Raw genomic sequence first — 25,986 nt, forward strand, 5'->3', positions numbered from 1 at the left:
ATGGTGCGGATAATAAAGAATTGGGTGTTTTGAGGGATGTTAGAAGAGCTCTTTAACCTGACTGAATAGAGTTATATTTGTTATATTTTGTTTGTACTGCATATATATAAAACAGTATGACTAGAATATAGGTAATACATAATATGTTGTAAAAATATTTAGGGCTATATAGAATGTATGGAATATAGTAAATACATACTGCAATATTTATACTATAAATATTTATACTAAAATATTTAGTGATCTACTAAAGGAAGAAACTGACAAAAGCTCAAACACAACACAGATGTAGTAAACTATACTAAAAATAATAAAAAAACCCTCTTGTCTGAGCAATAACTTGTGCAGCAACTTTTGAGTGAGAGGAGCGGGAACAAAATGCCCACTATTTTTTTAAGGTATAACATTGGAGTTATCCAGTGGGATTAATGTGATGTGGTACATGTGACAGGTGGGATTGAATCCAATCATTTAGATTACCACTTTCAGCTCTGTAATGTCCCTATGAAACTGGTAGATGGGAACATTCATTTTAAGATGTGTGCATTGGTAGAGCTGCTTAAAAGCTTGCGTGTATTTAATTTTTACGTATCTTTAAGATGTATTTCTTCCGGTAGACCTCTTTGACTTCTGTATGAAGAGTGTCCAGCTATTGTTCAGAAAATGTCAATTTTTCTCTCTTTCCCTCTCTCTCTTTTTTTTAGATTAAGTCAATTTTTCTTAGGCAGTTTCTCATGGGATGAGGGATCTCACTGAGTCTTGGTGAGACATTTAAAATCACACTCATAATTTCTAAAGATCTCCTTCATTTGAGTTGTCACAGCTTGGATTCTCCAAGGACAGACCCCGGGTTTGATGTTATTTAATATGTTCATTTTAATTTGGAAATGAGCAATAACATGGAGAAATAAAAATTTTCTTCTGAGATAAGATAGTTTCAGTTAATTAAAACTTAAGGTGATTGCTAGAAACTTCTGAGAGCTATTCTGCAGTCAGGTGGACTGGTAACACTATGACAGATGAGGTTAGTTGTTGATACATGGAATATAATTTACACAGGCTTGAATATTTGGAACAACACTCTCTTCAGTAGTGAGCCTGAATTAACTGTAATCTGTTAAAGAAATGACCTGTTTACCATATGTGGATAGCTTAGTGAAAATCTTCACTGAAGAAATTGGGTAATAATTAATCCTCAAAAACGCATAATGTCACTGTAATAAATCAGTAGTGTTCTAGAATTGATTGTGGTATTCTGGATTAGGTTAATCATATCTGAGAAAGATTTAACAGTCACAGAGGGGCTCTGGGACAAGAAACATGTATGTCTGGAAAAGCTGTATGGAAAAAATAATTAAGCCAGCTTAGAAAGGTGATAAATCAGAATGTACAGGGAACTACAAAAGGAAGTAGAGAGGATCAAGTCAGGGCATCTTTCAACTAAATTTGTACTACAGGAATGTGGGAATGTTGTATTGAAATGAGTAATACATTTAAACTGTTTACATATTTTTTAAATCTAAGGAGTAGTTGCTTATGAAGTACACTTGACAATTGGAGCTGTGCCTCAGTGTGCCACAGAATGAAGAGTAAAGGGTTTAAACATTTATGTGGTCAGTAAAAATAAGCACTATTGCTAGAAAGGTCATAACAACTTGTGTTCTAAACCTTTTCACTTTGGGGAAATAAAAATACCTGTAACAGATAGAGGAAAACTGACTTTTGGGATTGATTTCATGAATTTATTGGATATATTTGGCTTTTATCACTGGAAGTAGTATACTGATCTGCCAGAGAAAACTTCTTAACCAGTATATTTTGTTCTGAGTCCTGTCAGTTGCTTTGTGATTTGTGAAGAGTGTTATCATGTTTCTTAATTCCTATTACTTCACTTTGTCCCCATTCATGCACTCTCTCTTGCACTGTACAAATTGATAATACATTGTGCTTCTTTAGCTTGGAATCACAACAGGAGGAAGGTACTCGTTAGTGCACCTCTTACCAGATGCCAGTTAAATTTCAGAAAACAAGTGTTCTTGGGCAACACAAAAGAAGGCAGTACTATTCATCAGAGACTGATGAGCCTGCTGTCTCTCTTCAGTTCTTTTTCTTTCCTCTGTCTGCGAGTTACAGGATAAATAGGAAGCAGGAGATGTGACAGTATCCGCAGAAGTGCAAAACTAGAAGTCCTGTTCTACCTCCTAAAGAGAGATGTTAAGGTTTCTATGATGTGGTGAAAACAAAAACTGGGGAAAAAGCCAGGGGAGATCTCATCATTGGCTATAAATACCTGAAGGGAGGGTGCAGACAAGTCTTATTCAGGCTCTTTTCAGTGTTGCCCGATGCCAGAACAAGAGGCAGTGGGCACAAACTAGAATAAAAGGTGTTGTGTTTGAACATCAGGAAGCATTTCTGTGCTGTGTGGGTGGCAGAGCGCTGGCATGGGCTGCCCATAGACGCTGCAGGTTCTCCTCCTCGGGGATCTTCAGGAGCTGGCTGGGCACAAGCCTGGGCATGCTGCTCTGCTTGGCCCTGCTGCAGCAGGGTTTGTGCTGGGTGTGCCCAGAGGGCTCTGCCAACCTTGGCCATGCTGTCATTCTATGGTCTTGCCCAGATGGTAGTAATGCAGCTTCAGACTTTCTTAAAGGATGAGTCCGTCAGATCCCAAAGTGGATCATGTAATAAGTAACTAATTAGAAACTATTCTTAAATCCTTCTTTGCTCTGCTTTTGCATCAGAGTAGTTGCTCTCAGAAGGGACGTTTGCTTCCTTGACTAAAGAGATTAGTTCCACAGCTGTCTATGTCTTGAACTGATTCTTGAACATCTCATTTCTTCCTAGAATTTCAGTGTGTGTCGGGTCTTAGGTTGTTGTGTCAGTTATTTAGGGTTTTAGAAGGCAGAAGATGTGAAAGGAACATATGTTTTGTAAATGCTTTGACTTAAAAACCATAAAGTAACATGACCTCTGTATGTATGCATTAGAGACAGTGTCAGCATGCACCCCATACAGAAAAGGAAGTGTTTATAGGATTTCAATATTTTGACCAGTACAACCACCATAAGACTTTTCTCATATTTCAAAGTGTAATCTATGTTACAAAGTAAGCCTTACAATATGTTATAAAATAAGTCTATTTTATATTTTTAATTGATACTAATCAGCTATTCATAATCTGGCAATTCAAAAAACCCAAAACCTTCTGTGCATGCTCACTGGTAAATGAGTGTATTGATGAAAAAGGAGTTGAAAGTCCACTGATAGTTTTGTTGTGTTGTTTCTTGTTTTTAATTTTTAAAAAGTCAGCTGTCAAAGAACTTGGTTAATCCAGTGAAGCAGTCATCTTCAGTTAAAAGCAGCAATGCTTAATGTCTTGGAAGCCTGATTTATTTCTTTGTCTTAGTATAGTAATTAGAAATAGGTTGCTGCCTTGGATTTGTGGTATAGGAAGCAGTTCACACTAGCAGGGAAGTTCCTAGAGTAAGCCAATGAAAGGAAGTAATCACAGGAATAATGGTCATCATTATCCAAAGATCTGAGACTTAAAACCTGCTCTACTAAGCAGGCTTCTGCAAGAAATCTTACAAAGAATGAAGTTACTTTTCCTTATTTTATTTGAAGTGGCAGAGATGCCAGGTCAACATACAACAGCCAGGAGGTTAGAGGGTTCCACTTTTGAATTAACAAGTCCACATTCATGACCTTCCTTTGAATAATTTTCCACTTATGGGTCAAATGTTCTGGTCATAGAGGTGTTACTGGAGGCTGTTCCTTCAGCCACTTTTAATAAGACAAGACAGCTGTGTTATGTCACGCGCCTAGTTCTGCTAGTGCTTAGTCTGCTGTGATAGATAGCATCAACGAGACCTAGCTTGGCATGTGGATTCGTGGAGAAATGGTGAAATATTGATCTCGCTTATTTTAATTGTCAACAGTGTAAATGTCAATATATAGGAGCTAGCAACTCTAGGCTCCATTTTTGGTTAGAGGAAAAAATGGCTGGCTTTAGACAACTACTTTAGGATGATCTGCCTTAACAGTTATTGGATATACTTGTTAGATCTCCATCCATTATAGAGGAGAGTGACTCGCTTAAGAACTGAAGCCTAATTTAGTTCTGGTCCTGCAGAAAAGCTGGAGGCCCTTCTGAAATTCAGTAAAACAGGGCAGAGAGAGAGTTCTGGGGACTGTCATTTTGGAAAGAAGGTATAGTTAGACCTAACATCTGCCTTACTGGATAGGAGACAGCATGTGGTCATGTCACTGCACTGAGGCAGGGTATGAGCGAAGGAGAACAGGCTCTTTTTAGATAATGCACTGAAATCAGTACATTCCAGGTGAAGGACAGGAAGCAGCACTGAATGATAGCTCTGTAGACTGCTCAGCTATGCACTGGCTACATCTGTTTAGTCAAAGTCCTTTATTACCTCTAGCTCATGTGATTTAAACTATCAACCCTTTCATCTCAAGACATATGTGAAAAACTACACTCCTCGTAACAACGTACAGAACATTACTAAAGAATATTATTTATTTTGTCATAAAGATTTAATTAATTACATTTAATCAGTTGCAAATAAAGTTTTAGTTTTTAAAACATTTTCGGATAACATAAACCCAACATTTAATCACATTAAAAATATAAATCTCGCTAAAAATTCTGTCTAAGTTAAAAATCTTTAGAATAATAAACTGAGTCAACAGCATTTGTTCTATGCAGAGTTATAGAGAGAAGCTGACTTACGGATCAATAACTTTTAAATATGAGTATTCAATACAGAAGGTGCATTTCTAGTGTTCGGTATATTTGAGAATATTGCACGCATCATAGCAGTCATTGTCTGACTAAAGACAGAAAACAGAGAGCTTTGTGGGGACCAAGCACAGCACCAGTTGTCAGCAGAGTGCATTGAAATCCAGCACAGTAACTGCAGTAAAGGAATAGACTGCAGGACATAATCCATGGTAAAGTGATTATCAAGTTCCCTGTGCTTGTTGCTTTATATGATACTGCCTTTTCAATACTACCATGGAGCCAAGTGTTTCTGAACGTGGGGAGCAACACGCAAGTTCCTTGAAAATATCCTTGAAAGCTGAATGTACTTATATAGCATAAAGGCTTTAGTTGTTCAGTGTTAGAATATGTATAAGAATTTCAATCTGTGAACATTAGTTACATAACAATTCCTCTTATATGTTAATTGGTCCCTACCCAAAACTGCAATTTTAAAACACTGAATTCTTCTATGTCTGTGTATTCATACTTGTACATGTATATGTGCACAAGGGTAAAGTCAATTGGAACTGAAAAATCTTTTTAAGAGTCTTGCTCTCAAAGCTACAATTAGTGACCTGCCTATGAAGTTTTAAACTTCAGGTCTATTCTTAGGATGTGCTTATCATCTGGATTCACTACTGCTATAGTTTATCTGGGAGGCCAGTAGAGGACCGGTACCTGAAAAAGTTCAGAGGATTCAAGAAGAGCTCCAAAGTTTTAGTGGCCACAATAAACGATAGCCATGAGTTTTGTGATCAGCCATGCTACAAACCTCATTGTGCTGGATAATCATCTCTTGCTGCACTTCAGGAAGCTGTCAGGCTATGCCTGGCTGAGGGTGATAGCATACTTTCCCCTTGAGAACTACCAAGGAGTTTTTAAGGGATATTAAAATGAGAGCACATTTTGCTTTTACACAGTGTTAAAACAAATCTAAGTTTGGCATAACTTGGGCTGTGTTCTCTGCATTGTTAGTGCTAGTGGGTCATGTTGTACTTTACTTTTTGCCTGTGGCTTAACTGGAAGGCTCTCAGACAAAGTTTTGCAAGCCACGTGAAATTAGGTCCACATGGGGTTATTACAACCATATGCTTCAGAAGCTGCTATTCAATGCAGCTGAGAAGGTCTTCCAGATTCACTTGCACATGATGCTAGTTAAAAAAAAGACAGAAGTTACCTGGTGTAATTTTTAAAATAAAATAAATAAAAAAAACAGTGAAAATTGTACACTACGAAACTGTTTCTTTGTACCTGCAGACCTGATTTTTGTCTTCTGTAAAATATGGACAGAGAATTTGAATTGAATTTGAAATCCATTTTCAAGGTAGAACTCATTTGTACATTCTATGGCTGTACAGAATGTTTGCCAACATACAGTGTATTGGCAAACACACAGAAATAGCCTGTTCTTGTATGATTTATAGATGCAGTCAGAACTGCCTTATTAAAGAGTGTGTGTGTCTTGTTTATTTGTACTGTGTAACAACTTGAGCCAGTGGTGTCTTGCATCTTTTAGCTAGGTGTTTTTCTGACAGATACATTTCACCAAATGTGTTCAAGTGTTAGAAAGTTTGTTGTGTTGCACAAATGAGATGTTACTGTTTAAAGGGATATGTTTATGTACAGAAATGACGATGTCAGTGAATTCTTTCAATTGTTCAAATTGAACAAATGGATCAAAAGATGCAAAAGTCAGTCTTACAAGTTATTTTAAAGTTTTATCTTATCTTTTATCTTATAAGTTTTCTTAAAGCTGATTCGTGAAACAGAAGGGAGTTTGTTTTTATTTTTCATTTTTGTGTTTTTGTTTTTAGAATGGGTAAAAAAGGGAAGAAGGAAGTAGAGCCTCCACCCAAGGATGTGGTAAGTTTATAAACTACAGCATGCTATAAAATAAACATTGCACAATTAGAGGCCCGGCTCTACCATCTTTACGTAGTTCCTTATTCTTCTAGCTTGCCCACATTATTCTAAAAATGTCTTTTAAAGATAATTCTGTTTCTGCTTTTTTTGGACACCGTACAAACCAGACTGACTGAGCATGTATAGTTCTTTGTGGAGATTGTTGTCTTTGGCAGGCCTTGCAAGAAGTAATGTATGAAACAATCCAGGCTTATTTTTATTTGAGGAGCAGCATTAGCTTTCCATTTGTAAAAATCAAAAGGAGAAGGTGGGAGAGACCTGAAATCTGCTTCTCTTTTGAACTTTGGAAACATTCCTGAGAATGAAACAGTTAAAAGTGTAGATAAATCTGCAGGTTTTTATTTTCTTACTGAATGCAAGGGTTGTACAGATATTTTTGTACATATATATACATATAGTATATATTCTGAATCTCTTGCAGAGATATATGGTCTCTAGGAGTAGTTCAGGTTTCTTTGATATCACTGAGAAGTGCCACAGTAAGAAGTGCTAGAATTGAAGACAAATGTGGAATGATGATGGTGTATGACTTTTTTTACCCCAAAAGTGGAGATTAAAGATCTGACACTAGGTAATGCACACTTTTTTGAGGGCTTCTCTGAAGTCGCAAAGTACAGAGACCCCAGAAGAGATAGACATTTAAAGTACAGAAGTTTTACGAGTCTTACTGGTTTATTCAGAAAGAAGTAGAAGAAAGAGGTGTGAACAAACAAAACACAAAATCAGCACCAGATATTGCATTAGTTAATGAAGAATTGGTTCCTTGGCTACTCTCAGAAAGAGTATAAAATTAAAGGTAAAGCTCGGTACATATGGTTTCACTTTGTTTTGTTTGTTTTTAAACAAAAATAAAAGGGTTTTATGTCTGAGAGTAATGGAACTGCAAGAACTTTTTCAAACATCATACCAAAATAGATTAGCAAAAACTACATTGTGGTGTCAGTGCTAGTTAAGGGTAAATAATTTTGACTAAGACAGTAAAAGTAGCCATTACGGTTGAATTCAAATGTCCAAAGTCATGATGTCACTGAGGTTTAGCAATTGTCTGATCTTACACAACTGTTCTGTGAAAAGACTAATAATACAAATGTAATTCATAAGCTCCAATCAATTATAAATGCTTATGAATGGAGTGAAAACTTTAACATGAGGGGGTAAATTTACCTAACCCTAACCCCAAAACCAAGGAGACAGAAAGAGGATGCATGTGTGTAAGACTAATTAAAGTAGACCTGAATAATTAAGACTAAATATCTTTACAGTCTAATAAAAAAATAGAAAGGCATTATAATAGGGGATTATAATAGGATTTAGGGCCTACAGATAGGCTACTCCCTTCTGAAGTAGTAAAAAGAGACTATAGAAATTTATAGAAAATCAATAGAAACAGGACCGTAGCTCCTATATTCAGAAGCCACCAAAGTTTCTGAAGAAAAAGTATGGTACAGCCATTCAGTAAACTGTGAATAGTGTCAGGAAACATGTTAAGCAATTAAAAAAAGGAAAGCATTAGAAAGTGAACTCCAGATGGCATCTGTGGTTTTTTGGCTTAGACACTTACCCTTGTTGTACTTCAGGTTAGCATTTCTCTTCTAGGAGTGAGATCAGGAGAAAGCAACTGAATGTTGCAAAACAGTATTGAATATGAATATAAATCCTTGATTAGTTTTTACTGTCAGCCAAAAAAATCTTCTAGCTATGAGAATATTGTTGACACCAATTGTGCCAAATCAAATTTCAAACCTTTAAATTTCACTTGGATATTTCAGATGGCAGGAAATGAGATGTGCACAAATGACCTGATGTATTAGTTGTTTTCTTCTGATTGATAAGTAGCTTATGAAAATGTTGAGTCCAAAAAAAGAAACCTTGAGACAATGTGGACAGGTTTATATAAGAGGGCATTGTGTAATTCTCTCATACAATACTGCAGATGATAACTAATTTTTATAGATTTCGAAGGATAGGTAGAAAATATGAACAAATATTGCTATTTGTTCATGAGTTAGGGCACCTGTGTTAAAGGGAAGCCTAAGGTTACCACTAGAGAAAATACTGAATCATTATCACCAAAGGAAAGATACAGCTATCTGAATATTTTTGAAAATAGCTTCACTCGTGACATTGATGTTAAAAATAGAAGTATGGAGGAATAGGAGTGGTACTGTTAACTCTGGACAGAAACACCTTTTGAAGAATTGATACCTAAATATTAATTTGACTTGACTTTTGTAAGGCTTTCAACACTGTCTGTCATAACATCCCCATAGACAAACTGATGAAGCATGGACAAGATAAACAGACAGTGATGTGAATTAAAAACTGGCTGAGCTGCTGAACTCAAAGGGTTGTGATCAGCAACATGAAGCCCAGCTGGAGGCCAGTCACTACTGTTGTGCCCCAGAGGTTAACCTCTTCATTATTTACTTGAGTGACAGGACAGAGTGCATTTGCAGCAAGTTTACAGACAGTATGAAATTGCAAGGAGTGACTGATGCACGGATTGGTTGTGCTGCCATTCAAAGGGACCTCAAAAGACTAGAGAAATAGAGAAAATGAGAATTTCTGTAAGTTCATTAAAGAGAGGTAATGAAGTACAGACTGGGTGATAATTAGCTGCAAAACACCTTTTGCAGGAGAGCACTTGGTGGGCTGTAAGCTGACCATGCTCTAGAAACAGGCACTTGTGGCAAAGGTCAGTAACATTGTAGGGTGCACTAGACAACATTACCATGGCAGCTTATGGGATGTGACTGGTATCTTTGTCTCAACTTTGGTGAGATCAAATCTGGAGTGCCATGTCCAAGTTCTGTGTTTATCTGATACAAGAGTCACATGGACTCACTGGAACAAATCTGGCATAGGGCCACAAAGATGCTGAAAGGCTTGAAGCATTTGTCATATGGGGAGAGGCTGAGAGCTAGAACTGTTCAGTCTGAAGAGAAAGCTCTGAGGGGTCTTGTCAATGTATATAAACACCTGACAGAAGGGAGTTAAGAACTCAGAGCCAGACTCAGTGGTGCCTACTAAAAGGATGAAAGGCAGTAGGTACAAACTGAAACTCAGGAGATTCCGTGTAAAGATAAAAAAGAAAACATCTGTGTTACTAATGGATGATATAACACTGGTTATGAGAAGTAGTTTGGAGTCTTCATCCTTGCAGATTTTCAAAACTGGACAGTGCCTACTCCTAAGCTCTAGCCAACCCTGCTTTGTGTACAGCCAGCTGGATGAACTCCACAAGTGTTTTCCAGTGTCAACTGTTCTATGATTCACTGGAGTATCTTGGTTTGATATTGTTAGTATGGGATCAGACTGCCAGAAGTGAAAGAGTATGACCAGATAAATGCTAACTCCTTTTTTTTTCTAGGTAAAGGATAAAGTATTGAAGACTATCAGGATTCTAGTAATTGCTCATAAAAGGTGCAGGAATAAAGCAGAACTATAGTCATTTAGTCCAAAAAGAGCTTTTGATGAAAATTTTAGAAAAATAGCATGATTAAAGAATAGAATAAAAGGAGACAGATACGTCTTTCAAAAGGTGGGATCAGTCCAGAAGTGAGTCTAATAGGAAGGTGCCTGTTACATTTTTCAGAGAGTAGTAATGAATATAATACCTATAGAAATGTATAGATGTAAGACCAATTTGACTCTGCTTATATGGCAACCTGCCATTAACACCTAGAAGTTATAAATGAATTGTGGTTTATACAACTACCTGTGGACATAAGAAGCAAAGAAAATGGAGCAACGTAGTATTTTTATTATTAGATCAATGTAAATAAATAACTGAGATTTAAAACTCTTATTTCATACTTCATTTCATATTAACCTTTATCTGGGATCAGTCTTTGAGTTTAATTTATGTTTCCTTGAAAGGATAACATCCTTTAATAAAAATTAAAGTTTCATTCTGTCACTAAATGTTTTTCCAGATTTTGCCCTGCTGTTGCCAGTGAAGTTTCTGCAGGGTTGGATTTAACTTTTCCTATTTATATATCACTTTTCATTCAGCACCTAATGTAATTAAAATGTATGCAATTACCTGGGACTGCTATTAAGAATCCATTTTGAATTGTAATGGAGAAAATGTGTATTGTAAATTATTACTTCATTGTGTATGTTTTTACTTTATTGAAGAATGTACTAATAATGGAGCCCTACAACCAATAGAGATAGAGAACATCTTTGTCAGTGTGTAAAAAAAAAAAAAAAAAAAAAAAGGGGCATACAAGGTGTGGCAAGGATTCTGCTTTGCTGCAGGCTGTCTTGTGAATACCCTTCTCATAGCTTCAGCCCTTGAAGTGCTGTTCGAGCAGTGTACCCTTGTGGAGCAGCTGCAAGAGAATGGAAAATTGTAGCTAGAAAAAAATATCCTCTTGCTAGAATAAAAACTGCCCCAATAAGCATATATTCTGTACTTACGTAAGAATTATTGACAGTATATATATTTTTGGTCATTGAGAAGTAATATGTCTTCAGCTAAGCTGAACAGGCATGAATTCAACATCAAAGAAGTATGACCTATTTGGCTTCTTTAAGTTGGGTTGTTTTGATTTTTTTATTGGAAGAAAGTTCTGCTCTATAAGTTTAACTATATCCATATCAGCAGCAATTTGCAGGTAGAGCTTACCCACACTGATAAAGCATTAAGAGTTTATACATAGTCCCAATGTTCTCTACTAATGGAAAAACAAAATGCAAATTTCAGACTAGACGTGTGTACTCAATTTTCATCCTCTTGTAGTGGAGAGGTAGCATGTGTTCATCTGCACTTAGTTAATGACTACCACAACTTGTCCAGCACCTCCATCTTGTCACAGCAAACATGAAATTGGGCAGATCTGCATTTTTTCAAGACCTGCTTGGAGCTAGGGAGAGCAGTTAAGCACATTAGCCAGGTAAACTTTTACTATTAGGAAACATGGATCTTCATAGAATCCTTAGAGTTGGAAGGGACCTTTAATGGTCCCATCTAGTCTAACGCTCCTGTAGTGAGCAGGGACATCCACAGCTAGATGAGGTGCTCACAGCCTGGTTCAGCCTGGCCTTCGGTGTCTCCAGGAATGGGAGTTGTGGGTTTTGTTGTTGTTTTTTAGTCTTGAGTCTTACTAAAGAGTAAAAGGCTGTTTTCAGAACAGCTCCCTTTCTCAAGTGATGTTACTCCTGAAGTCTGCTGAGAGGGTGAAAGCAGATGAATTTGTTGGAACATTTTATTTCTGTATGAGAGAAATCAGAGCTGGAAATGAATGCTTTGCAAAGCTCATCAGGGATTATCATGGAAATACTTGAGCATGTGCAAGATTGTGGTAAGCTAGTGTTCAGCAAGAGTTAACGGAAGCATGGGAAGTGTCATTTTAATTAATTTATTTTTATTAACTCTCGCTAAGTAGTAGTGGCACAGAGTAACCAAACCTTACTTCTTTCCTTATTTGATTTGGTAGCTATAGGATGCTCTTTCAGGTGTAACAGAATTACGTAGTCTGTTCTCTTTAAAACTTTCTAGGTGTGCAGAGAACTGTCAAGGTTTTCCCCAAATCTTTGTACAAGATGAAACCGTGATTGTATTATGTCAATTATTCTTTCTTATTTTTCAAAAACACCTCAAATTACTACTAAAAGTTAGAATTCTCCATTTTTAAATGAAGTGTGGAAGTCTACTGCAGAACACAGTAAGGCTTTAATATAAATTCAAACTATTCTTCCTTCTTTTTTTCTAGTTTGAGCCTTTACTGATTGTAAGCAAAGCAGCAGCCACAGTTGTACTAATGCTTGATTCTCCTGAAGAGGAAGTTTTGGCCAAAGCATGTGAAGCTATATATAAATTTGCATCAAAAGGTTAGTCTTCATTGCAGTAAGCCTTCCTTTGCCTTACTTATGTAACTAAGCTTCCTACTCATGCCATGACAGCCACTCAAATTGAAATACACTGGTAGAATTGTTATTGTAATTCATCTTTTTAATATATTCATTTCCATTTAATTTCTTTTCTTAAGACTTTTCTTATATACTGTTTACTGTATGGGTGGCAATTGTCAATGTGGTTGAAGTTATCAGAGAAAAATGGTGGTTTTGATAGTTGAATAGGCTTCTTGAAGGTGTTTGTGTTCAGCTTACAAAGGCAAACTTGGCTAAGGACATGCTACCAAATTTTGAATATGCAATGAGAGAATTTTAATTGAAGGGAAATAGCTATGAACTGCACACCATAAACTCTTGCTGGCTTTCTTCCTACTGTTCACAATAACATAGAAAGGGAAGACAGCTTCTCCCTTAGTTGATTGTGAAATGAATTATGAAAGGTGGTGTGGGAACTGAGAAGATAAGTTGATTTTGGATTTTGTTTCTAGTTTTTTTGGATTTACTTTTGCATGTGCACTTTTTTCATTTTCCTTGAGTGAGCAGGAAACTGAAGACTAGAATCATACTTAACACTTCTGTTGGTAGAAATCTTGATTGGATCACTGAGTTCCACTTATGGTAGTTGTTTCAGGAAAGTAAATTTGGAAGGCAAAAAGATAGGAAACAAAAATGAGGCTTACAGCAACATAATTCACCTGTACTTCACCAAATAGAAAGTAATCTGTGTATTGCTATGTTAGCCAGTAGTAAATGTGTGGGTATCCAACAGACAGAAGCATCCTTTGCTTTAAATATATGAATTAATCTGACAGAACTGTTCCTGTGCATTGAATTAGAAATCTCAAGTGTGTGGTGATGTTAAAGACTATCCATTACACACACAAAGAAGATATTGTTTAATTTGAGTAGTCAACTTTAGTACTGGGCTTCTGAATGCCTTTTCCTTTCCTTAATGTTTCTTAAAGTAATTTGTTCTATCCCTTTTATATTAAATATCCATGTTGAGATGAATTCTGTTGTAACTGGTGTACCTTTTGAAAGACATCCAAAAAGAAATAAAACAAATTAATGTTCCTTGATAATGTGATGATGAAAAGCCAGCCTATACCCTTCCCCACCACTTGGCATGGTAGGAACAGGTTCTTCCTTCTCTCCAGAGGTGTATGGAATAATCATTTCCACTGGAGATCTGTTGTGTAATATCTTACCCATGCAGTTACCGTGCCTGCGAAGCACCTAACTTTCAGTGCAGTCATTTTGGATTATCTGTAAATTCATTTAACATCAGGTGTCACCAGAACTGATAAAAATAGTCTCTGCTGCTATGTAGCAGCGAGGGCAGGCTGCCCTGCAAGGCAAGGGAAAGCAGGAGTCAGTGACAGTAGAGCAGGCAAGGGGCCGTGGCCTCTGAAATGGGTACATTCCCACGCTACATGAGTTCAGTGAGCAGAACAGGTCCCACAGTGGAAACCAGTCAGTCGACAGTCCAGTGGTCATCGAGCAGTCCATAGTGATGAGGCAGGTTTCAGGTCAAGCCCAGAAGTCAGGGTCTTGATGAGTGGATACATGGCCAAGTGAAATGAATAGAAAGGGACCTGCTTAAATGCAGCTCTGGATAGAAACAGAGAGTCACTGAATAAGGTTTTTCTAGAAGGGAATGGGTCCTCATACATTTTCAAACTTTTTATAGTAACACTGAGACCTATAAGTTACTTTTTTTGTCTTGAAGACTGAGTTCTGTTCTAATGTTATGATCCAGGAAGGAGATCAGGATGACATCAGATCTGTGAACTACACTTTTAGAATGTGTTTGATATATTATGTTTGATACTCTAAGATTTTTAGTAACTTTTTGATGGTATTATTGGCGCATATTGACAAATTTATGTTCTACCTATTATACTTTAGGTCACTGAAATACTGTTATCCTTTGTTACATTAGAACTGTGAGCTTGTTGCATTTTTTACAAAACTTTTAACCTAGTTACTCTTCAGGTGATGAAAACAAAGTGGCACTTCTTGGTCTTGGAGCAGTGGAACGTTTGTACAAACTCATCTCACATGAAGATCCAATTGTACGCAGAAATGCTATAATGGTATTTGGAATCATGTCTTCCAATAGTAAGAATCTCTGTTTCTCAATATTTTTCCATGTGTATGGTTGTAGTTCTTAAAGCAATAGGTGGCTGGTGTGGAAAAAAGAATAAATCCTATCTTAGTAACCCAAGAGATGGTTTTTCTAGTCAGCTCCACTGATTTTGGAAAAAAAATTTAAAAGAAAAGTGAATTTTCTCCCAGTCATTATTTTTGCTTTGACAGGGTGAAACTGGACGATTTTAATACTGTAATTCTGTTTATCTGAGAATGCCTGACTACTTATGATGCTCAGCTTATGTGGATATGACACATTCTGAACTTTTACAAAAGTTGGAAATGAGGGATAAAATACTATTTATCATGTACAGAAAATGCAGCATTTATTGAAGGCACTGGTAGAGCTACGACAATAGGAGAAAAAATGTACTAGATTTATAGCTGCTAATTCAGGTATCAGTAGCAAAAAAAGTCCCGAACTATGAAGCACTGATATACATATTTACCCAGCTTCTTTGGCAGGTCAGTGCTGTTGTAAGTATTTGCTATCTGTATCTGAGCTACTGAAAAGGAACTATCTCTCAGAAACATTTCAGTTATGGCAAACTTGTGTATCTAGTATAGCAGTACCGTTACTGGATGAGTTCACCACAACGCAATGTTACGTTGGACCTTTTGCTCCTTACCTTTCTTTCAACTCTACACTAGCATGCAGTTGTTTTGAACCTAGGCTTATTATGTTACTGTATGAACGTGGATCTGTGTGGCTGAAGATCTTTCATTTATAGTTACAAATTCGTTGTTGTTGTTCTTTCATCTAGTACATTCATCTCACTCTATTTCTCACACTTGTAATGTTAATAATTTCCCTTGCTGTTTTGTTAATAATGCCACAACCTTCCAAGATCACTTGAAATTTGTTTCAAAGAATATTTTTTAGTTGTTCTGTCTAGAGGTAGTTACTTTGCCATTTACAAGGAAAATGCTTCTGAAAGTCTTCCTTGTGATTTTAATAAGACTGTTTAATTAATATTTTCAATTTGCAAAGTGGGCCCTGATGGCAGAAAAATAGTGATGGCTTGAAAACTAAATTAAGGAAGAATTGTTTTTAGTTTGGTTACTCTCAGCTAAAATATTTTATCTGTTCAAGTATGACTTGTCTGACTATGTAATATATATAGCAAGAACGCTGCTAGATGCAAGTATTTTCAGTGTGAAGTGCTGAGAAACTTTTTTTCATGTGAATTAATGAAGACTGTTATCTGGTACTTTAAAATCTCCTTTGTGTTTTCTGGGCCCACTTTCTTTGTATAACTTTGGTTATATGTCAGTACCAATTAGGTCTTTTTGTCACTCATGGAGTAACCTGAAGTACATTTCCCTTGGAGCAGAATCTGGTTCTTTACTCAATCCAGCTTGCCAGATGAAAGACTTCACATATTTATTTCATTGTAGATGATGTCAAGAAGTTACTGAGGGAACTGGATGTCACAAGTTCACTTCTGTCACACCTGGTACCAGAAGGTAACTTACAGTGTTCCTTGTGCAAAAATACTCTCAGAAATCATTAGCTATTGCTATTTGACCAAACAGTGTAATAAAATCCTTCTCTCATAATTTGCCATAATACATATTAAATGGATGATCACTTTTATAGGCAGAGCTCGGTTATTCATTGAGCAATGTTTTATGTTGTACAGATGGAGCACCATGTTTATGGAGAATTGAGGTGCAATTAACAGCTAACGTTTATTTATTTTTTACAATATCTTTGACCACCACATTTGTGAGCATATACTGTGCTGAATAAACTTGATCAATTTTTTTTTTCTTTTCTTATAGAAGATGTGATTATTCATGAATTTGCTACTCTGTGTCTGGCAAATATGGCTGTTGAATATTCTACTAAAGTACAAATACTTGAGCAAGGTGGATTAGAACCACTTATAAGTCTACTAGGTAGTCCTGACCCTGATGTTACAAAGAATTCAGTTGAATGTATCTATCTCCTGGTACAGGTAAAGTTTATTGATTTAGAATAAATAAAATAATAAATAAAAATTACAGTGTCAGATAAGCATTTTCCTGTGAGGTCAATAATTTAAAAATATTTGGTTCCTTTACTCTCCAGGACTCATCAATGTATTTGAAAACATTAGTTGTCACAATAACTGTGAATGTAGCCGATTTGACTATGCTTCTGTTCAACTTAATGCAATTATCCATGCTGTATGGCAGTGTGAGATCAGAATCAGATTCAGATGCGCTTTCAGTTAAATATGTATTTGTTTTTCTTATTTGGAAAACATTAGTTTTGGTAATGATAGTTATAACCAGTCCATACAAAGGCTGGAATAATTCTAGAACTATATTAGTAATTGCATTATACCTTGTTTAGGCCATAGTTACAATTGTGAACATCTTTCTAATGATAGGTGGATGCTGTCAACAGCTACTTTCCATACTAGAGGAATAGATTTGTTATTGGCTACTTTCACACTCAGCACTAATGTCATCCATATGCTGCTTAGCAAAAGAATGGTGCATTTGTATGTCAGTTCTCTTCCGAGGCTTAAGCGAATCAATTCAATAATGGATTCCGTTTATAACTCTATCTCTTTTGGGGCATCAGAGCATGTCTATTCAGAATCACATTTTACTCTTTCTCCTTTTTTACTATCTCGCTGTCTTTGTTGCAGGGTATATCTGGATAACTGCACCTGGTGCTTGCTTATATTGATAAGGATAATTGCATGCTGCACATGTGCAATGAGCTATTTAAAAGCAAATTGCAATTTATTTATATTTTTTTCTATTTTAATAAAATCCACTACTGTCTTTTTATTAAGCAGCATATATATTGTTTAAATTTGAAAATTTTAATCATAGTTTTATAATTATTGAAACAAAAGATGTAACCAGGCAACCAGAGTGTAGTGGGAAAAGTATTTTTCCTCCCATTGAGATAAATAAAAATGATTAAACTAAATTTTAAAAAACTTTCTTAAAAACATGTATGTTGAAATAAGCATGGCAAAACCAAGAGTAAACAGGCTTCTTTAGGTGGAGCTAGATATTGTAGTGTATACCTCAATAGCAAAAAAATTTGGATTTTAATGCAGTGGGTGGAGATTGGTTGGACTAAATTTGATTCTTGGACAAAAAGAAAGGGATCTTTAGAACTGCAGGTTTTTATGTAGTGACTCCTTTTTGTGTTTTTGAAATTAGATTTTTGTGTTCTTAATGTAAACTCAGAAATTGTACTGCTATGTACTCCATTGCTAACATTCCTTGTTGAATATTTTACTGTAGGATTTTCAAAGCCGTGCTGCTGTTGGTGAACTGAATGTAATTCCACCCTTACTGGATCTACTGAAATCTGAATACCCAGTTATTCAGTTGCTGGCCCTTAAAACCTTGGAAGTAATAAGCAAAAACAGAGAGATGAGGATAATACTGGGAGAAAATCAAGGATTAGATTGTCTTCTGAAGATACTGGAAATCAATGTATAGTTTACTTGCCCTACAATTTTTCTGTTCCTGCTGCTAATGTTGTTCTGACTAATGAGAAATATTGTTAATGTTATGGAAGAAAGATATCAGAAGTAATAGCTCCTTACTTGGAGCTTGCTGTGACAGTAACAAAATAAGCAGGAGTACCTAACTTGCTAGAAAAAGCAAAGGGATTCAAGAAAATGTTTGTGTTTGTTTTATTGCCTTATTTGTGATACTCTTCTGTGCTTGCTGCCCTTTCTCAAATGGTTGTAAATATCAGACAAATTCTCCGTATACTTTTTCATATGATGTTTTCTCCAAAATCTTTATTAGATACTGAACTCTGGTGCTGCTTTGCAGTTTGAATACTGAGGTTGTTTTCTGAGTTTCCTTTGATATCCATGCCTTTAAATATAATTTTCTTCCTTGGAAATGTCGTTGTTTATGTTATTATGACACTTGCCGTTGTGCTTCTTGACTTCAGATGTCACCAAGGGAAATACCGTGCATAGAGAAATTTGTGGAGTTTTTGAAATTCTAGGATGACAGGCCCTTTCTGAATACTTGCCTACTCATTTAGATATAAATGAGAAACACTGTTGCTTCTTATTTACAGCTTTTAATAAGTTGAATTCTAAAGTGCATCAAAGAAAGTATATATATGAAAGATACAAAAATGAAAAGCTGTGTTTTGTACTATGTGCAAACTGTCCAAGAGAAAGTTATGACAGTTATCCTCCAAAGTTAAAAAATGAAGATATCTTAATTGTGGTTTAAGGGTTATTTGTCTGGGCTTTTTCCCCACTAGGAATTCAACGATCTACATGGGGAAGCTCTTGCTGTGCTGGGAAATTGTCTTGAAGATGTGCATTCTATGCAATTGATTCAGCAGACAGGAGGCCTTAAAAAGCTACTTTCATTTGTTGGAGTCTCTACTGTTCCTGATATTCAGAAGAATGCAGCAAAGGCAATTGCCAAAGCAGCTTGTGATTGTATGTGACTTTAAAAAATCTATGTGTGTGAATTTGTTTATGAAGTAAATTTTCATCCAGAATGAGGTGATCTTATCTGGTTGAGGACAGTACTTGAGGCAAGGAAGAATTTAAGCAAAGAATCTTGTCAATCTGAGCAAATATACAACTGCTCGTATATATATATATATTTATGTATGATCATTTAAAATTAACTTATTTTGAGATTAATTTATTTTTAAACATGTATTCTTGCAAAACGATGTCCACAAACAGGAAAATGGACCTCTGATTATGACCTTCATCTTTTGTTTAGGGATGCCAGGTAATTTAGATCTTAAATTACCTCTACTGACATATCTCATTGATATAAATTAAGATTTAGTTGTAAGCTTAGTTCCTTTTGTATGCAACTGCTCATCTAAATGTGAAGCACTTGGATATCAGGATATTGGATATTAGGAAAAAATTATTCTTCTTTCTGTCAAAAAAAAAATGATGGAATCACTGTCCCTGGATGTTAGGGACGTGGTTTAGTGGGCATGGTGTTGATGGGTCGACAGTTGGACTTGATGATGTTAGAGATCTTTTCCATGATTCTGTGATTCCATTTCAAATACAAATTCCTTTAGTGAGGACTTGAAAAAAGCCTTTTAAATGGCTTGCAGAATAAAATTCCCAGTGGAGTTAAGTAGTTTAATTGTCATCTTTTTGTAATTATTCATCCAATGCTTCTTTTTTATAGACTTTTCTATAATTCACCAAGGAATCCTAAATTAGACAGTACACACTCATCATTTTTTTGCCCGCAGTGATGCTTTTTAAATAAATCTTTTTTTTATATTCCTTCCATGCACTGGTTTCTGAGTTGCTATATATTTCTAGTACTGCTGTACAACAAAATGCCATGTGAGAAATAATATAATTCTATCTTCTGTCTTGATTTTGTCAAGGGATTTTGATAACAGTAACTATGACTGCAGATCTTAAATATTTTGTTAATATTTCTGTCATCTTGTGGTTATGTTATGGTTTTAATTTTATGGGTATTTTACAAATATCATCTAAATACATAGCTAAAATAGTGTCTCTTTTCTGCAGTATTTCAGACCTCCTTTCTTTTTGCTTCATCTTCTCTTTCCAATTCTTTTCTCACCTTCCTTAATTTGATTTCCTGAATATTTGTAATTATTTGGATTGTAAATTACATATTAATAGAATAGAATCTACCTTTTCTAGTATTCTATATTTCAGCATGCTTTTATCTTTATCTGCTGGAAGCTTTGCAAATCACAGAAAATTATTTTCTTTAATGTTTAGATATCAAAGATAAGAAGGTTGCTTCTTATGCCAGTGTTTTCTGTGTGTATTTTTTCAGCATTGTTATTTTATTATGCTACTTAGGACTGTCAGTATCATTTTTATAGTCCTGTGACAGGCTTGTAAGTAGTATGCTAAGCAGATTTATATTTGCTCCTACTAGTTTCTATCGCATCTTCATCCTTTTTCATATTTATTTTCAAATAAGCATAGTCTTCTTTCTCTCTTTTACTCCTTTTTCAGTTTCTGTGACCTAATATTTTAGCAGCTGTTAGTAGAAGCATGTCTGAGCACAACATTTTTAAAGCACCGTGGCAAGAAGTACACATAATATATTGCAGTATGGCATATGATCTTATATCATTGAATGTTACCGTCAGTGAAGATGCATCTTCTTGTCATATATCTTTACAAATGGAGTCAATGTGGTTTCATTATAAAGGTTTGCTTTCTTCTTCAGCCTATGACAGTTGGTATAGATGGAGCAAGCTGGATAAATAGATCAGAAGATTTAAAATATTTTCTTCCAAGCTGCAGAATTTTGGTGACAACCAGTTAGATAAAGGGTAACATGTAGTGTTGCAGTAGAAACACAATCCAGTTGCTGTTCAGCATGACCCCCAGAAATATTGAATTTTTTTTCAGATACCTTGAGCTACTGGTCTAAAGTCAGCCTTCCACTGGAAAGATATTGAGTGGAATGGCATTGAGGCCATTTAAAACAATACTGCAAAAGCAATAAGAAAGCAGAAATGTTTATCCCAATATGCAGATGATGTTTTTTGTTGGTTTTTTTTTTTTTCCTGTTTGGATCACAGTTGTAAATATACCAAACAACAGCTCTAATTTTTGCTTATACTAATACTTGACTCACTGTAAATCCAATATAGTAAAACATAACTCTTAAGTTCTTATACGGCTTTTTCATTAAACTTGCCGTAGTCATTCAGTAGCCCACTATTTTTAAGTTTGATAATTATGATTGCATTTTATGAATATTTCCTGCATATCTGAGGAAAAAAAAGACTTTTTCATTAAATGGAAAACTATACTTCTGCTATGGTAGAGCATGCATTTGTTTTATTTTAAATCTTCCTAGCTGCGTATGCAGTAGTGTCTGTGTTTGAAATGATTTGGTTTTTCCTCATGTGATCATAGCAAACAGTTTTGTTTTGTGCTGCTCTCAGCCATTTAAAAAGGATTCCTGTAACTTTTGGTTGTTGTTCTTGCTGTTACAAGACAGGCTTAATCACTTATGAAATATTCTCACTGTCATCTTCAGGATGCTACTCTGTTTAAGTTAAATTTGATCACATTTCTTTACGTGATTATCCCTTCAACACTGAAAATTCGTTCCGTTCTGCAATGTTATTTTGAATTTAATGTATTAATCTATCAAGAGTTCTACTTTGTATACTGAGAGTTATAGTGGTAAATTTCATTGTGATTCCTTCCTTGCCCAGCAAATAATGCAGTCACCTTGCAAAATATAGTTTAATGCTGTCAATTACTGAATATCTGTGAGCGAGTTGTTTGGACTGTTGATTAAGGAGTGCTTGACTTTCCTCTGACACACCACAACGGCAGAATGCAGTGGAGTGTATATGGAGAAAGTGATGATCGTGTTCACTCAAGTTTAGCTTCATTCTGACAAACTTTTATTTTGAAGCTAAGTTTTTTACATATGTCTAAATGCAGTTCATTTCAAAAGGGAGCTTACTGAATGTATTCTGTAGCCCAATTAACATATGATTTTTTTATATTTCGCGCTTCTATTTGTCTGGGTTATCTCAATTCAAGATCAATGGAGTTCATGATAATAGTTAACATTTTTCCATTTGAAATTGATGTAGCTAATTCCATAAACTGGCAACAGTGAGCTGAATGGATAGTCAGTAGAAATCTTTGGTCATGACTTTACAGTAAGAATTGGAAGCAGGAAAATACACTGAAAAAGAAAGGTTAGCTTGTGATGGAGTCAATTCATGAAATGCTGGACAGAAGTGCTAGTACTCTGGGCTCTTTTGGTTGGATGTGCCTATTTTATTCAGTATTAAATCAATGCATTCAAATGACTTAGGGGTCAAGAAATTCATCACTGTAAATACGGTGTTGGCATTGAACGTGAGAAGTGCTTAAAGACACGATGCTATTCAGCTCTACATTCTTTCTTTTGTAAAAACCAAAGGGAGCAACATATACAGAGAGAGGGTCAGTATAAAAATATCCTTCCCTTAAATAGAATTGGCACCTGGATCTTAAAAGCTTAATTTTCATCTCTTTAGCTAGCTAGCTAAATATAGATGCATGATGCTTACAGTAATCTCAAAATCTGTTTTTCTACATCATCGAGAAGTTCATTATTCTGCTTAAAATAGTTTAATAGTTTTCACCCATTCAAAGGAATTATTCTCATATAGGCATAAATTATCTTTAAAGTGTAACAGTGTTTCCCATTAACACATCTATTTTTAAAAGCAAGAATAATTTAAAAAAATCTGTACAGTACTAAATAACTCAGTGTACAAGAACCAAATTACTGAGGCATGAAGAACCTCTAGAGATCATTATTGGGGATTATGGACTACTTTGGCAAGCAACAGGCCAGCGGCAGACTTGATTGCTTGTCAAAATGGTCTGTAATCCCAATTAAGGCCCTCTCTTGAGAGCTTGCTGATACACATCAGGGTTGTGGCCAAGGTTCTGCAGATGCTTAAAATCCTCTCTGTTTTATCTGTTGCATCTTTTACTTTGTGACTTCAATTATGTATCTGTGATGATTCTAAAAACAGTTAAAATTGAGCTAGAGAGAAGAAAGCAGCCTTGTTGTGTATGTGCATGGAGCCATTTGATTCACAACTAAGTTTTTAATCACATTGTGTTTCCTTTGGCTTTGTGGACTTAGATTTGTTTAGGTTCATTCACTGTAGACTTAGTTTTATTTAAAAGAATACTTCCGCTATTTTTCTGTCTTTTTTTTTTTCCTTCTAAATTTTTGTTTGACAACAGACCACATAAAGACATTGATCCCTTAAAAAATTAGTGGGTACTAATGCATTTTCCAAATGTGCATATGGATTTGATGGCTTCTGAATTTCTTTGATACATTTAAAAATTTAACTATAACTTGAAGAATATAATTAATCTACTTCATATGCGTATGGTTAAATGTTTATTGACACTTGTAACTGTACGGTTTATGTGCTGTCCAGTGCCTTTGTAAGAAAGTTGAACTCAAGGCAAATACCTGTACACTGGGAGAAGAGAATGTCTGGACCTTTCCTCCAGACTTCTGATCTAATCCATTCTGGAATGAATGAGGATTTTAGCATGCTTGTCAGACTCCTGTGGTTACGCTTGATCCTTGTTAGCATAAACTAAAGTATAATCTACCAAATGGAAAAATCTCTATTAATCAAACCTGTAATCACTGTGTGGATCCTATAGCAATCAAACTTTGCTTTCTGTTATGCATGCTATGTGTGTTTGAAGCTGTATTTAATAGGCATCTTTCTGACTTGATGCAGAGTTCACTGAAGTCTAATGAGTTTTGGATCATGTCCTTTGTGCACATTTCTTAATTGCTAGTGTTGTCTGTTAGCAAAAATGTTCTCATTTCCATGTTATCAACAGCAAGTGTTTTATAGGAAATAAGTATATGAAATCAAATTCATGTCTTCTCACTGACTGGGAAAATGAATGCAGGTTAATTTTTTGTTTGTTTGTTTGTTTAAAGTTGAAAATAGAAAAATCTTAAATGAGGAAGATGTTGAGAACTGTCTCATAAATCTTTTGGAAATTGATGATGATGGAGTTAAAGTTGCTGCTTCCCAAGCTATTTCTGCCATGTGTGAGAATTTAGCTAGCAAACGTGTATTTGGACTGCAGGGTAAGTAGTGTGGGAACTGAGAATCTGTGCTTTTCCTTCTGTAAGGAACATAATATAATTTTGTAGATTGTTGTGGTTTAAAGGTTCGTATATTTTTTTTTTGTTTCAAAGGGATTCCCCAGCTAGTACACTTGCTAAGCAGTGATAATGAAGAAGTAAAAGAAGCTGCAGTCATAGCATTAGCCAATTTGACAACAGCAAGTCCCAGTAATGCAAGGTGAGTCTGCAATAATCAAATTATTATTTAAAACGCTAAGCTGAATGCAAATGATAATGTTTTGATTTTTAATGAATGTCTCATCTTGTCCTTATCCTACAAAGCAGGACTCTTGAATTAACCTGTAAGGCCCTCTGTGATTGTCATGAGTCATCTGGAACTGGTTGGTTCTCATCAGATTTATAAGTGTTGCACTATCCTTGCTAATTTTTGCTTTATCAGGGAGAGGTATGAAGCAGATGTAATGGAAGAGAGGTATAGATCATGTTTTGATAAGAACATGTGTCGAAAATGTGCCTCATAACCTAAGACATTTAATGTGGGGGATTTTTCAAAATTCACTGTAAGATGCCTTTTAAAATTTGATGACTCGTGCAGGTCTTTTTTGACTGATTTGTGACACTCAGATTTTCTGCAGTTGGCACTGTCATTCTCTTTCGCTTTTTGTTGCTTCCAAAGTAATAAAGAATGCTCATTGTGCATTCTCTAAAAGAAAATAAGTATAATGTCATTATCCAAAGTAATTAACAATGGTTGGTTAGCTGACTAAGTTCCAACATAACTGTACCAACTAAATTCTATTGTCAGCTACAGAGTTCTGTTATCCCAACTCTATTAAAAGTTCTGTTCAAGGAAAAGAAGCAGAGCAGTCTGACATATATGAGCAATCACATGTAACTAACAAACCATAAAATAAAATTCCTTAAAAGTTTCCTGGAATATACTCAAGGAAGTTGTAATCCATTCACAAGCATTCTTTGAAGTGAAAAAGTAAAATAACGCACCAAATAAATTATTTGTTTCCATTTATTGATTCAGCTCTAATAGTCACCAGAATTCACTTAATGTTGCCAGATGGAGCCATAATTTGACACAAGAGAATAATATTCTGTTTTCAGATTCACATCGTAGAATTTTTTTGGTCTGATTTTCTGCTCTCCTCATGTGCATGACTCCACTTGGTGTCAGTGGGAGTCATACACACATAAAAAGAGCACAGTACTGGAGTCCAGGGGTCAAGCTCTCAGCTCTGCTACAGCTGTTTTTCGTAGTGCAACCCTTTGAGGTTTCACATTATGAAAAAGGAATCTCTGGAGAGTTTTGAGTTGGTATAGCAGCTTATGTCAACTCGTTCACTTTCTTTTGCCAAGGAGATAGTCATGACATTGTTTAGCTCAACTGCTAGAACAATTCTCTGAGACTTCAGGCAGGGAAATAGCTGTCTCTGTTCCTCTGAATTATAATTGAGGCTGTGTTTTTTTCCTGCTAGGCAGTCAGGAAATTGTAAAGGTGGCTTGCATATACTTCTCTCTCCTTGCAATCCAGCTCTAACTACAATATGGAAGCACCAGATAATCTAATCACAGGTCTTATGTGAAAATCAGGAAGCAATAATTTACATTAAATATGTATATTGGATGAATGCCATGTGACTATA

At 35.5% G+C, this 25,986-nt stretch overlaps 1 protein-coding gene across 1 annotated transcript in view; it reads left to right on the plus strand.

Annotated features, from left to right (window-relative positions):
- Positions 1-6,592: 6,592 nt before the first annotated feature.
- Positions 6,593-25,986, plus strand: part of ARMC3 (armadillo repeat containing 3) — a 49,460-nt gene continuing 30,066 nt past the window's right edge. The window contains exons 1-9 of the mRNA XM_065731576.1: positions 6,593-6,640; positions 12,421-12,538; positions 14,558-14,683; positions 16,112-16,180; positions 16,499-16,674; positions 17,969-18,163; positions 18,960-19,143; positions 24,179-24,331; positions 24,443-24,548. Coding sequence (XP_065587648.1) covers positions 6,593-6,640; positions 12,421-12,538; positions 14,558-14,683; positions 16,112-16,180; positions 16,499-16,674; positions 17,969-18,163; positions 18,960-19,143; positions 24,179-24,331; positions 24,443-24,548 — 1,175 coding nt within the window. The remainder of the gene's footprint in view (positions 6,641-12,420; positions 12,539-14,557; positions 14,684-16,111; positions 16,181-16,498; positions 16,675-17,968; positions 18,164-18,959; positions 19,144-24,178; positions 24,332-24,442; positions 24,549-25,986) is intronic.

Source organism: Cyrtonyx montezumae, unplaced genomic scaffold (genome assembly GCF_038088225.1).
Source record: "Cyrtonyx montezumae isolate F1298 unplaced genomic scaffold, pur_monq_1.0 scaffold_14, whole genome shotgun sequence".
NCBI lineage: Eukaryota > Metazoa > Chordata > Aves > Galliformes > Odontophoridae > Cyrtonyx > Cyrtonyx montezumae.